The sequence below is a fragment of the Lepisosteus platostomus genome, chromosome 11 (assembly GCF_059453375.1).
Source record: "Lepisosteus platostomus isolate fLepPlt1 chromosome 11, fLepPlt1.hap1, whole genome shotgun sequence".
Taxonomy (NCBI): Eukaryota; Metazoa; Chordata; class Actinopteri; order Semionotiformes; family Lepisosteidae; genus Lepisosteus; species Lepisosteus platostomus.
Window position 1 is genome coordinate 29082240 of NC_142621.1, and position 13550 is coordinate 29095789.

Sequence of the window (13550 nt, forward strand, 5' to 3'; positions counted from 1 at the left end):
CTTCATAAAAAGCACATTATAAGCCATTTCTGCTGATGGCCTTTCACACAGTTGTTTTCTAAAATATTTTATCTACCATCCATTAGGGATTATGTCACTACATGGTCAAAGTCTGTAAAACCGGAAGCCTCTGGGATTTGTTCGTCCGACGCAAATGAAAAATAGCTTCAGAAGAGTTGGTGCAAGACAATTGGTCAGGTGACTGAGGGCAGCTGCTTATTCTTCCCAGTATTCTGGGGAATGTGGTCCTGACAAGAACCTCCATGTTGTCTGGGTTTACTGTTCTCTCACGGCCCCATGGCCCAGCTTCATATCCCATCACTAATATTTTGACCATTTTATTAATAAGATCTGAATATAGTATTCCATGGATGATGCAATTACACAAGTCCCACCTGGGTTTGGTGGATGTGTTGGTCAGCAATCCAGTTTAGATTGTGAGGTTTGTATGGTGTATACAGCTCATTCGCTGTCAGGAGTTTATCACTGTCTCTCAGGTGTACTCGAGACTTGAGCCATACAACACCTTTGCTACAGTAGCATGAATTCCAGAGTGCCTAAAGGAAAGCCTATCATCATAAAAGATTTCAATCCTGAGTTATGTCACTAAAACAGACTAAAACAGGTCAACTGAAATCTTTCACCCTTGCAATGTGATAAGACAAAAATGATTATGTTGCACGTTTCAATTAGAATTTGATTTGGATGTTTCTCATTTCAAATTAAGTGTCCATGTAGTCTGTCCAGCCCAGTACAACCCAGTACAAGTTAACCATTAATTGGTTTTCTAAAGAATGCTGAATCTAAAGCAGACATTTCTTTTTACCTAAGTTCTATCCAGATTCAATTGTTTGTGCAAAAAGTGCATTTACTGTATGTCCACTAAAATTAGCTTTTTATCCTTTAAGCCTTTTATTCAATTAAAACATATATGCCCAAATTAAAGCATAAAAAACAGAAACTATCAGTTTCGCCTTGACAAGACATTAGTGAAATAAATGTATTTTGTGTAATGTGTGTAATAATGAGATGCTTCATTTATGTTTTTTTCTTCATTTAATTTTGAAATTAAAAGAGAAATAGCTGTAATGTAGTATATAATAGTATTGAAGGCAATGCACCAGAACAGATGATATTGTAACTTATTGCAGTTGAAATAAGTTCCACCATAAGCCCAAGAGAATGTTGCAATTTGCACATGTACTTATAGACTTGCATATTCAGAGTAAGAATTCTGATTGAAACATTTGTCATGTTCCCTGAGAAAAGTTGATTATATAATCCCAAAGATACAAGCAAAGTGAGAGTGTGTTTGTTTAACTGTGCAGAATATGAAACATTGCCCTTAAAATGTTTCAAAGAACACTCATTTCAAACCTTTGCTGAACTGGACCATGGCTTCTTGCATCTCTACACACACACCCACAATTAAAAGAATTTTGTTGAAAGCTGAACATTGATTCATGTTTGAAGCAAAAGCTGAGGATGTAGAAGACATCTAAAATAGTAAGTCATGTAAGAAATCCACTGCTGCTTAACAACATAGAATCTTAAAAAAAGTTGTACTTTACAGTGTGTCACTGTTTTTCTCTAGTGTTTCCTTCTGCTCATTATTGATCAAAGACTTTGGAGGACAGCAGCCAATGAGAATTACTGCTGTGAGCCTGAAAGAAAGCAGCAATGGCTTCACCCTCCCACTGTGACACACAAAGAAAATCAGTGCCCCCTTCGACTGTGCACACTCTTGCACCTCACCACTTCAGTGATTTTTCTTTCCAGTTTGTCCTAAAGCAATATTATCTCAATTAAAATAAGATGTTTGGAGCTGTCTGTGTTGTAAGATCTTGGTTTAGTAAGTGAGATACTTCAAAATATAACACTTAATGCTCTGAAATCTGGATAATTCATACTATCAAGAGGCACATGATCAGACCAACACATACTGTACACGCGTAGTCACTGTGCTCTTTGTAAAGTGTAGTGAGATTTCTAAGTTTTCCAAGAATCATTCTCCTCTAGGTTTGATGTTGTGGGAGGTCTACCAAAGGAAACTGGAATCACATACAATGTGTCAGATAAACCTTTATTAAAAAAAATAGAAATGGCATTTTCTAAAAAGTGCAGGCTTTAATTATAATTAGTCTTGGTAGTCTTTGTACCAAGACATTAATCGTGGTAATTAGTATATGGTATTGCTTTTAAATTTAATTATTTGCTCTTACATGTTAAGAGTTTATTATTTTTTTCCTAAGGGCCCTTTTCACCCATCTGTTTTTGATCCAGACTACATCTGTTTATGTGTTTTTACAATCAATGCTACAGTATACAAGGAACATAAACTCATCTTACAATCAGAACAAAGAAATAATAATAATAATAATAATAATAATAATAATAATAATAATAATAATAATAATAATAATAATATAGTAAAACAATCAACTACTTAATTCTCTGAAAGAAATGGACTTTGCTTTTTTGTGGAAATCCACCTGGAGATGTGCACCTTCAACACATTATTACACTAAGAATTACAGTAAGTGTCTTAAAGATTTTTAGTGATCTTTCTGTGGCCTTGGCAAAGCTTGGACCTCTGTGTAAAAGCCTAGAAATGCAGCTAAAAGACATCCCTCTGATAAAACAAAACCATCCAGGACTAAAACATGTAGAATTATTGTTAGGGTGTGGAAGAAGGACACTAAGCAGAATCCTCTGAACTCAAAAGTACCAGCAGGAGTTTATCCAAAAACGTGGGTCAGGAGGTCAGGCAAGGGTCAAAAACCAGTAAATCCACAATTATCCAAGTCAAGATCCAGAAGACAAAGTCAGAAACAAAGCCAGGGGTCAGAACCAAAAATGTAGAAGTCTTGTATGAACAGGAAACAACTGTTTCTACTGTAGGTAAAACCCAATACTGAGCAAGGGGTGGTGTGTTAGGTAGGTATTGCTTTTTTAAGTAGGCAGGTGGATGAAGGTGTGTCTGATTAGTTAATTGGAAACTGCACTGGAATGTGAAGGGGTTGATTAAGGGTGGCTAGTTCTCTGGGGGCATGACGTAACAAGAATATTTTAAAGCTGTGCTCATCCTGAACCTCCCTAATAATAAATGGTGCAGCCTGGCTCCTCTTCCTTTACTATTCCCCTTCTGCACAAGACAATAGGTCAGAGGTCACTGTCCATCACCTAAAGAATGAAGAACTCGCAAGGTGAATATCACGATTATACCGATGACATCCAAAGCAATCACCAACTATGATTTCCTGTTACCTGTTCCTAGTAGACAACTTCATTTCATTGGATAGCTTGCTGGCTCACCTCTCTTCTCTCTCATCTCACCTGGCAGTTGGACTTTTCCAACCATGTGGCAGTAAGCAGTCAGATTCAGGATTTTAACTTTATTTCAAGACACAGACTGTTAAAAATACATCTAGGGTCCCAGCAAAAGAACAACACAAAACACAAAAAGAACACCCGAGAGATCGGACTTCCCGGAGAAAGCAAATCAACTTTATTATACCAAAAAACCCAGGTAGGCAGAGATGCACATTTGTATTCCAACTGGGAGGGGAAAGACCTAAAACCAAAACCTCGACAAACTAACTGGCTAAAGAAAATACACAACTAGATAAGCTAGAACCGGAAAAAAAAGGTGGTCATGCCTAACAATGCGGCCTTACCAAAAAAATGTCTTCCGCGTCCTACCCATATCTACACTAACTGACTACCCAAACCAAAAGCAAAAAAAGAAAAGTTCACATCTTTCCACCGTCCCTAAAACACCACTCAACTAACCTCATTCACCATCTCAGATTTCTCAGTGTTCTCAGTGCAACATATTACTTGGCAGCACCCAGAGAACAAGGAGAAAACATAGAAGAAAAAAAATAACTTTCCAAATGAGGACCGTAACACAGACCAAGAGATTAAGTCAGTAAAGGTCAGACTTCTGCCCAAGATATTCTGATCAATAAAATTAGGACTATTAGACTCTTTTTGTCGGCATTCTGAATATCTGAGCATACTCAGTTAAAAGCTATAGACAGGACAATCCAAGTTTCTCCAACACATCTTACCTGCAGCTCGACCCAAATGCTGTCCTAGGCTACACTAAGCAAAGCTTTCCCCTTTCTCTCTGCACTGGAAGACTTCTGGCTGATGGATCTTTGACTCAAAGTTTGAGTACCAAGCTTATATTGTTCACATTACAATTCTCAAGAATTTTAAACACGTATTTGGTACAGTTTAGTTCATGAAAGGAAATGCACATGTGCTGGGTTTGTCTTTGGGAATAAAGGTGGTTAAACTATACAAGACTGATATAACCTATAAGGTATACTTTTCAGCAATGTTTAGGCTGTAGTTTTCTCTTTGAGCTAAAATGCCTACTGCATGAGCTTGAGTTGGCTGGTGATTTTTTTGCAAAACTGTGCTATTGTGTCCATGCCGGGATCTCAAGCTCTCCCTTCTCATTTGCTGCAGGTCAATACACAGACTGACACAACTGGAAAGGTTAGACCTGGGCAGCAATGAATTCAGTGAGCTGGTAAGAAGGAAAACTTGTCATAATATCATTTTCACTTCAACATCTTAAGATGGGCATTCATGAACCATACTGTAAGTGGTGTGAAACATCAGCAGACCTATCAGTACAAACATGGTACTGGTTTGGTAGTGTTATTTAGTTTCTGAAAAAATCATATATATACAGTATATAAGGTATTTTAATAGCATATTGTTATATACAGTACTTCAGCTGATGAAAAATGTGCAATCTTACACACGGTCTTTAATGAGCTGTTGTTTTTGTGTTAGACTAAGCAAGCCTTGCTATTTGTACTTACTATATACGGTACTCTGAAGTTATTTTAATCTAACACAAACCAGTATGACTTATTCCTTCATTCATTTAATCTTTCTGATTATTCTCTAAACTTACAAATAAACATGACCTTCATTTGTTAGGACAAATCCTGGTCTTGTGGGATCATGAATTTATCCTCTGCTAAGTTTTATATTGGGCACTTTCAGAGTTTATATAAAGTCTAGGGTTTGAAAACCTCTCTACCTATAAATATGTGGATCATGGTGTAATCATGGGGAGAGGATAATCTCTACTTCTTTTACACAAGAAAGGACATTTTTGCTTTACATTTGAATTATGACCTGTTGTGTATTTTGACATACGGTATTCAGACATGACTAATTTCCCATGTCTCCTAATAAGCAGAAGAGGTGATATGTGATTAAGTTCACTTTATCCTGTTTCACATTGCATGGTTCTTTAATTTCTTAATGCCATTCCCAAGAATGAATTCAGTGGGGCAGATGTCTTCTGAAATTATTAAGTTCATTCAAAATAAGGCACAACATGGGGTATTCCAAACTACAATTATGTGAGGGTCTGCTGAGGCCCTGAAGAGTCTTCACTTTACTGTCACAAATTTCATTATTATTAATTGTTCCCTGAAAAGTTGTATTGATGGCAGAAGGTATACTAAAATAGTCTTACTTCTCTGTTTAAAGAGCAGTGTGATTACTCATATGTCCCCTGCTAAGTAGATGTTTGGAAAAGTTCAGAAGCCATGTACTCCAATGACTCCCACCATCTGAAGTCCAGGAAACCCTTCAAATATTGAATTTAGTCCATGGCGTTCACATACTACCTTACAGCATTGGCCCTGATAATGCCCCAATTTACCTTTAATCCAGCAATGAGCATATGCCAGTAACCCCTTTATAGATTGGCTATTTTATACTCAAATGCACTTGAACTTATTGTTACTTATGGAGCATCACACTTTTGTGTACATTGGAAACTCCCTCTGACAGCCAGTAATTGTGAATTCAAGTTAGATTTATATGGGTCTTGCAGTATACTGTATGCTGCATCCACTATGTAGCACAATCATTGCAGGGTTGTTTTTGATATCATGTTCGGTACTAGTCTCTCCTGCCTTATTCCAGTATGTCATTTTGAACTTTATCTATAGTTGCTGCTGTCTCGCTGCATGTGGCCTCACTCCCTGTGCATTACTTGAGCGGCCAGTCACTTACTTTTTTATTGACTTTCTACAGCTTTTAGTTCAGCAGGATCCTGGCTTTATTCAGGCCTGCAGAAATGGAAAATGCTCCATTAGAATTTTCACTGACGTCTTTCAGCTTTTGCTTTCACTGAAGAAATGTCCTATTAATACTGAGTCAATTTTACTTTTTTATTCACTTTCAGCAGTGTTGGTAAAGTCAGCACCATTTTGTCTTCAATTATAAGTGACTGGAAAAAAATTCTCTAGTTTTCCAACTACGTGACTATCACACAAATGGAGTAGAGTTTCAACAAATTCCAGTCTTCATTTCAAAATTATTTAATACATGCAGATCTTTTGATCTACTGTAAAAATCTACTGTATATACATTTTTAAATAAATGCAAATAAGAATAATTAAAATTCTATTCTTAATTTACTGTATGTGTAGAGCCTTTACAATGGCACTGCAATAATACTATTGAGAAAAGCTGCTTGAAATTCAATTACATCACAGTCAATCACCTTCAATTACATTTCACAGTTCACCTTTGGTGATTTCAAATTCTTCAAAATGGGCCTATGTACAGTACACATTACACATGAAAATGTATTTTGCAGTTTATTGTGGTAATAATACTGGAGTGAATTAAAACACCTACTGTATCATTTGAAGCAAAGGAGAAGGGCAATATTTTTGTCAAAATTGTCATTAATATACCAGGGGTCTGTAAGCAAAGTAAATCAGTGTAGGGATGATTTTGAGTGAAGTATTCAAATTTAAGGTGGGTCTGAGAAAGATTTAACACAGAGGAGAAGATAATCTCAAGTAAAGAATAACGTTCAGTGAAATTAAAAAGGCAAGGAAGACAGGAGACTACATTTTGTTCTAGAAATGCAGTTGTACAAATACAAATACAAAAATTACTATTAAATCAGTATCCTGTGGAAGTAGGAGGGAAAAACTGTAAAGGAAAGAAAAACAATGGACGTTAAATGGCTCAGAATTAGAAAAAAATGTTTGAAAACAATCACTCCTTCAAAGCTTGACAGTAATGAGGAAATGTCATTAAACCACTGAGCATTGCCAGGAAGTGTTGACTAAACATTTGCCCCCTTGTCCTCCTATTAAGTATTTTGAAGGCTGTCTCAGTGGTCAACAGAACATGGTCCTTGACACCTTCACAAGACGTTTGAGTTAATATTTGACATGGCCAGACAAGAAAAATCACATTTGAAACATTAATTTCAACATACCCATAAAACATTAAAGAGATTATCATAGTCAAATATAACTATATATATAACTTCAATTTAGCTAGAATTTTCTTCCATTTACCTTAGTTATCTGTGCACTTAAAATGGGGTTTTAACTGCTTTGTCACTGAAATTTTTCTCAAATTCCACTAAATGGCTCATGGTTCTGGGTTTGTATGGATATACTGTATGTACAGTATGCTAAAAGTGTGGCAATACAAAGGCATCTCCTTACAGCCTCTCTACAGAAGAGAAGAACACCACAGTTTAGTGGGTAGCTGAGTGTATTGCCCAGAATCCTCAAGTGTGCTTTGGCATACGAATGTAATTGGCATGCCGCCATACTACCCTAGTTGGAGGCAGGTTACATCTAGTTGTTGAATTACTGTATAACTTTTGCTTTGCAATGTTGTTCAAACTGCATGATTATTGTGTGTTGTTTGAGTGTGTTTTATGTTTATACTAGATCTGTGTGTGTTCCTTTCTGTCTAGGTACCACTCTCATTTGTCTTGTGTCTGCTACCCATGAGTGAGAAGGGGTGAGATAGTGGTGGGGTACTGAGTCATATAGATGTACTGGACTATACCTCTAAATTGATGATAACGCCACTCCATGCTAATAAACTACTTTAGCCCCAAGTCAAAACTGTGGAAAACGAAGCTGGTTTACCCTTTTAACAATCTTTTCTAAAGTATTGATCAATGAACAAAAAAGGAACCTTTTCACACTGAGAAGCTTTTGAAACCTTGGGAGAGGGCACATTGGTTAGAAAAAGCAGCACATGAAAGACAGATAAAAAGGGAAAGAATTGATTGTTTCAGTGTGGCAAGATTAATCTTTTATAATACTGCCTTCGTTTCCTGTCTTGGTGGAGGAATTTGCCAAGTGAAATGAAGGCCCTCTGTCACAGCCTGCAGTGTTCCCCATATCACCTGCTGTTCATTAAAATCATTCGCTAGGCTGGTGTTTGCCTACAGATTTCAACTGGCCTTCGGGTGTTTTGGAGGTGGTTTTAATGATTTGATATCTGGAAAAAATCTCGTAAGTGCCTACACAAAATTCTGGAATTTTAACAAAGAGCCATAAAAAAGTTCAGTCTGTTTAATTGGCATAAGTAGAGACACAATTAAATATGCTACTGCTGTTGTTTTAAACCTCAAAATAAGCTGTTCACCTAAACCACTGGTGTTCTGAGTAATGAAGCTGCCTAGGGGTATGTTTGCTGCAGAAATAGTTCCATATAAAAGGGATAATGTTTATGACAAACAACTGACTTAAATGTTATTTAAGGAAAGCCTTTTAATTAAAGAGTTCCATTTGTTAAAGAGCAACAAATGGAATAAAATATAACTTATGTTTTCTATTGTTGAAATAATAATGTAACTAGCGATTGTGAATAGGAAGTAAGACACACACCTTGTAATATAATGTGAAGTGGTGGTTTTGCACACAGATGTACAGTATGTGCAACCCCAAACCTAACATTTAGCTTAATTCTATCCAGAAGTCAACGATTGCCTATTCACAGACTTCTTAACACAATAGCGAAAAATAGGAGGACACTGAACAAAAGCTCAGCTCTCTACAAAATCTCTCCTCTGATCTTAGGGTGCTGCTGGATATACAGTACAGTCACAAATTATTAACTTGAATGTAACACTACAGGGGAGCCCCATAGTTTAGGTCCACAGTCATGCATTGGGAGTGCAATGAAACACAATTCACCACTGTTGCCAAAACCCCATAATGTGCAAAGGAACAAGTAAAGGTAAGAAAAGAGACACAACATTTCGGCTATGGAGCCTGCTTCAGGTATGAGGGAGAGAGGAAACCTGGATTTCCTCTCCCCCTCAAACCTGAAGAAGGCCCCACAGCTGAAATGGTGTGTCTCTTTTCTTTTCAGCATGAAATAGACCTTTACCTGTTCCTTTACAGCCTACGCGTGCTGCCGCAGCTACCTACTTGAACTTCTTCGGCCCATAATGTGGTCCGGTAACTGCCTCAATACATTAATCCCGTTATAAAAATAAAAAGCTTTTACCCAGATCCCTCACATAACTAGGCAACATAAAACAGCAACAACCAATACCAAATCTTGGAATGATTTACACACACAGTACATTTTCAGGGTCTGGGAAAAGGATGGATAATATACTGTAGCCCGCAATTTTGCATGGTGTCAATAAAGCAAAAATCTGAATTAAAAATTCACTTTTTGCTAAACAAATTGTATTTAAACAGTGTATATATTCACAGTTGGCTTGTGTGAATACATTTCTTTTAGAGATTTTGCAGTGATATACTATACAATAATTAGACAATTACCGGCGTCTTCATGAAAGTATAATGTCATGTGCTAGTCTGACAGGTTTGATGAATGTACTAATGAAAGTGAGATGAAGTTATTGTTGTGAGTTTTAATTAGCAAGAGGTTCCACAGGATACTAGAAAATCTGCTTATGCTTGACAAAACAAGAGGAGTCTACAATTTTCTCCAAAGTCATCTTTTCTTCCAGGCTTTTAATGACAATGAATGCTTCAAGCAGCCATCTCAGTGGGACAATTTCTGGAGAGAACACTTTTGACAGTATCTTTGCAAGAATAGGGAAACAGATTTAATATCAGAAGTCTGCAGACTTTTGTTTTGATCATTTTGTTCATTTTGTCATCATTATAGATCCAAATTACTTTTTTAGGAAATTTCAATCAACAGAAAGTTTTCTCAGAAAGAAGTGTTTCAGTCCCTTTAAAATGTTATTTAGTGTCCTTACTTTTCTTAAACACATTAACACACTCATATTTCAGTGTACAGCCAATACTCCATTTGTGTGCATTTTGACAAAACACAAAAAATATTTTGTGATATTCTTTCCAATTTTTAAAAGATAAATTCTAGCCTTATTTTTGCTTTGACAAAAAAATGTATGTTTCAATTTATTCTACTCTTGCTTTCTCAGCAGAAGTCATAATCGTAAACATAGCTAGTGCTGGGTAACTATTTTGAGAATATTTCAAAAATGAAAAGAGTATCGGCTTTGCCTCAAGAAAGCAATTTTTCTACAGTATCTGTTGGACCTAATTTCACAATTACTTTGGACGAGTGCCACAAAGGGAAGGCAGAAGCCTTTTAATTAGTATCATATGGGGGCTTGAAGAGATTTAAGAAATGGCCTTGATAATGTCTTTTGGCAATATACTATACGTGTCTGCAGCCACATAATTTCCTTACACTTATTGTGTGCTCTGAATTTGAAATTGATTCCTTTGAAGAAAGGTTACAAAAACTTAAAAGTGCTTTGAAATAAATAAATGCATCAGCCTTTTCAAACGCTATCACAATAATCTGAAAGATAAAGAATAACTCAGCCTTCGTTCATCAATTCCTTTTTCACTTGACTGTTGGATGTTAGATAAAAAGCTGAAACTCAGGGAGGACCATTTCCAGTTTATGTCATGAGCCACTCTTTCCACAGTGATTGAGAGGGCACAGCACTTCAAATTGATCTGTTCCACACCATTAAAGACACAGAGCAGACCTGTCATTCAGACTTACAGAACATATTCTTTATTGCTGAAAACCATTTTTTAATGTCTTGGTCTGGTGAAGAGTGAAGAAAAGAGAAACTTAAATATCACAAAAACGTAATTGACTTCTCTTACTCAGGGTCATGCCTCTGTTGAATCTTATAAATGAAAAGAGATCCAACGAAAACTAGTTTAAGTTTGAATTTAGCAGTTTGGTTTTGCAAGTGAGTTTGTTTCCTTGTTTAGTGGAACAGGTACAGCAATACTGAATTAAAATATTTTGTACAGACTGGACTACCCCTTTCATCTCTTATTGTGCATTACTAATTAATTGAATGGCTTAGTAAAACACAATAAAGCTGAAAATGTCTGTTTGCATGACACTGGGAGAAAACAAAACTAAATAAAACTACACTCTGGGAAATGTTTTATTATTTTATTCATTTATTAATAGTTTTATTAATTAAGGGTGAATGCATGATATTTCGATGAATCCATCATATTAAGAAATTTTAATGTTTCTAAAAAGTCTCTATGAACTTGTTTTCCTAATATTATACTGTAGAAATGTAATATAGTCGACAGTGATTTTCATCAATATTCAAGTAGTTTTAATTATTCATTCATGTTTAATTTGTCTATAGCTTAAATCCTAGGTTCAACAGTAAAAAGAGGTATTTAAGTAATTATCTCACTAGTAAGAACTTTTGGAAACACTGTAGTTAACACAATTATGTGTTGCAAGTAGAAAATATTTTGGTTGTCATTTTTAAAGCCACTGTTACATGTACATGAGCATTTGTTATTTGTAAAACTCTCCACAAACTAATGAGGTTATTTTAGTGTTTTTCTCCTCGGTTGTCACAGTGAGCACTAGTGATGAATGGGGTAATCTCAGCAGTCATAACTTCTATTGTTTAAGCTTTTTTAAACTGTATATTTTATAAGTCTATCAGAGCATTGCTGTCTCACAGTACTGGGACCCTGGGTTCAATTCTGGACCTGGGGTGCAATCTGCTTGGAGTTCCTATGTTCTCCCCCATGTTTGAGTGGGTTTCCTCCAGGTGCTCCTGTTTGCTCCACACAGTCCAAAGCCATTCTGGTAGGCTAACTGGCTTCTTGGAAAACTGGTCCTGGTGTGAGTGTGTGTCTATGTTTGTGTCTGTGTGCCCTGTGATGGACTCATTCAGGAGGGACCCTGCCTTATACCCATTGCTTGCTGGGATAGGCTCCACACCCCCACCCCCCTGACCCTGATTTGGAAGAAACAGTTACAAATGGATGGATGTAGACATCTATGAGGTTACCGTATAGACAATCTGCTAAAGTTGAACAATTAAACAATTTAATTCTGTCCTCTGCAGGGCACGTTTGAATACTGGAACTATTTTAAATGACATTTTTTTACATTTAAACAGGATAAGTTTGTTTTGATGCTCAGCGTGTGTGTACTGTATATATTAACACATTTTTTTCATGTGAGCAAGATCAGTACAACTCAAGTGGCAAAAGTTGTCAGATTTTTTTCCTGTTACCACAGTTCGGCAATGCATGCTTGAGTAACAAAGCGTGTCATATATATTATGGAGATGTGCAGTAAATCCTCTTAATGAAAAGGTTCACATTGCAGGAACTGTAGATTTGTGGCCTATTCAGCTGTGCAGACAGCATTAGTAAGTGTGTCTTCAATGATTTAAGACAAGCCATACATTTCATGTTTATATGTTGGAAAATCCAAACTGTGGGCATCATTACTATAAATGCATTTTGTATAAGGTAGACATTTATCTTCCATTTGAAAACAGTGTCTGCTCAGCAATAGAACCATTGGCTTTTGTATGGGGCCTTTGCTTTGTCAAAGTTAATAAGCATGTGTTCTCAAGTACAAGCCTCTTTTCAATGTTTCAGCCTGAAGTCCTGGAGCAAATACAGAACCTAAAGGAGATGTGGATGGATAACAACTCACTGCAGACATTACCGGGGGTAGGAAAGTTCTCCTTTCCAATCAACTTTCTTTGTAATACTTAAATTTGATGCACCTGTACCGTGACATTATGAACATTTTGACACATTTTTTTTCATCCAGTACAATTTGGTTCATTTTACTTTTTTTAGATTCCCTTATTTCTTTTGAACTTGTTTTATATGTTCCTGCTTAGGCTCAGAGTATACAGTACGAATTCCATTCATCAAATCCCAAAAATTCACAGTTGAGAAGTTCATAACTTAAGACAATATGCTGGTAAATCTATTAAGAAATTCCTTTCAGAGTAAACTGTAAAAATGCTGGACTAGAGAATACAAAAATGGGACCCTGCATTTGTTTTCCTGATTTGTAATTTATTTTTTTTTAGTATTAAAGTTTAATAAAATGATGTTTTCTCAGGATTGCTTTGACATTAAATACAAGAGTTTTGTGTTGCAGTCTGCATTGGCTACAAGAACTTCTCTTTTTCCTTCCACCATACAACCCTCAATCCCTTAATTAATCTTATTTACTGAGCTGGATGTGCTCAAGCTCTTGAATTTAAGATGCATTTCCTCTAAATATGTTAGGCCTAGGGGGAAGTGTAAATATATCTAAATGATTATATAATTAAACAAATTGAAATTTAGGTGGGAGAAAATGCAGATGACATTGCCATTCTACAGGAGATGACTCATATTCCTTTTTTAATATTTATATATACTATTCCCATTAATTGAAGATTACTAGGTCCAGACCAAATACAAATCTCATTCTGC

General features: G+C 36.1%; 1 protein-coding gene across 17 annotated transcripts in view; it reads left to right on the top strand.

Annotated features, from left to right (window-relative positions):
• Positions 1-13550, top strand: part of lrrc7 (leucine rich repeat containing 7) — a 308839-nt gene that overhangs the window by 228418 nt on the left and 66871 nt on the right. For all 17 annotated transcript variants that reach the window (XM_088599029.1, XM_088599032.1, XM_088599030.1 and 14 more), the window contains 2 exons: positions 4480-4543; positions 12714-12788. In XM_088599029.1, coding sequence (XP_088455155.1) covers positions 4480-4543; positions 12714-12788 — 139 coding nt within the window. The remainder of the gene's footprint in view (positions 1-4479; positions 4544-12713; positions 12789-13550) is intronic.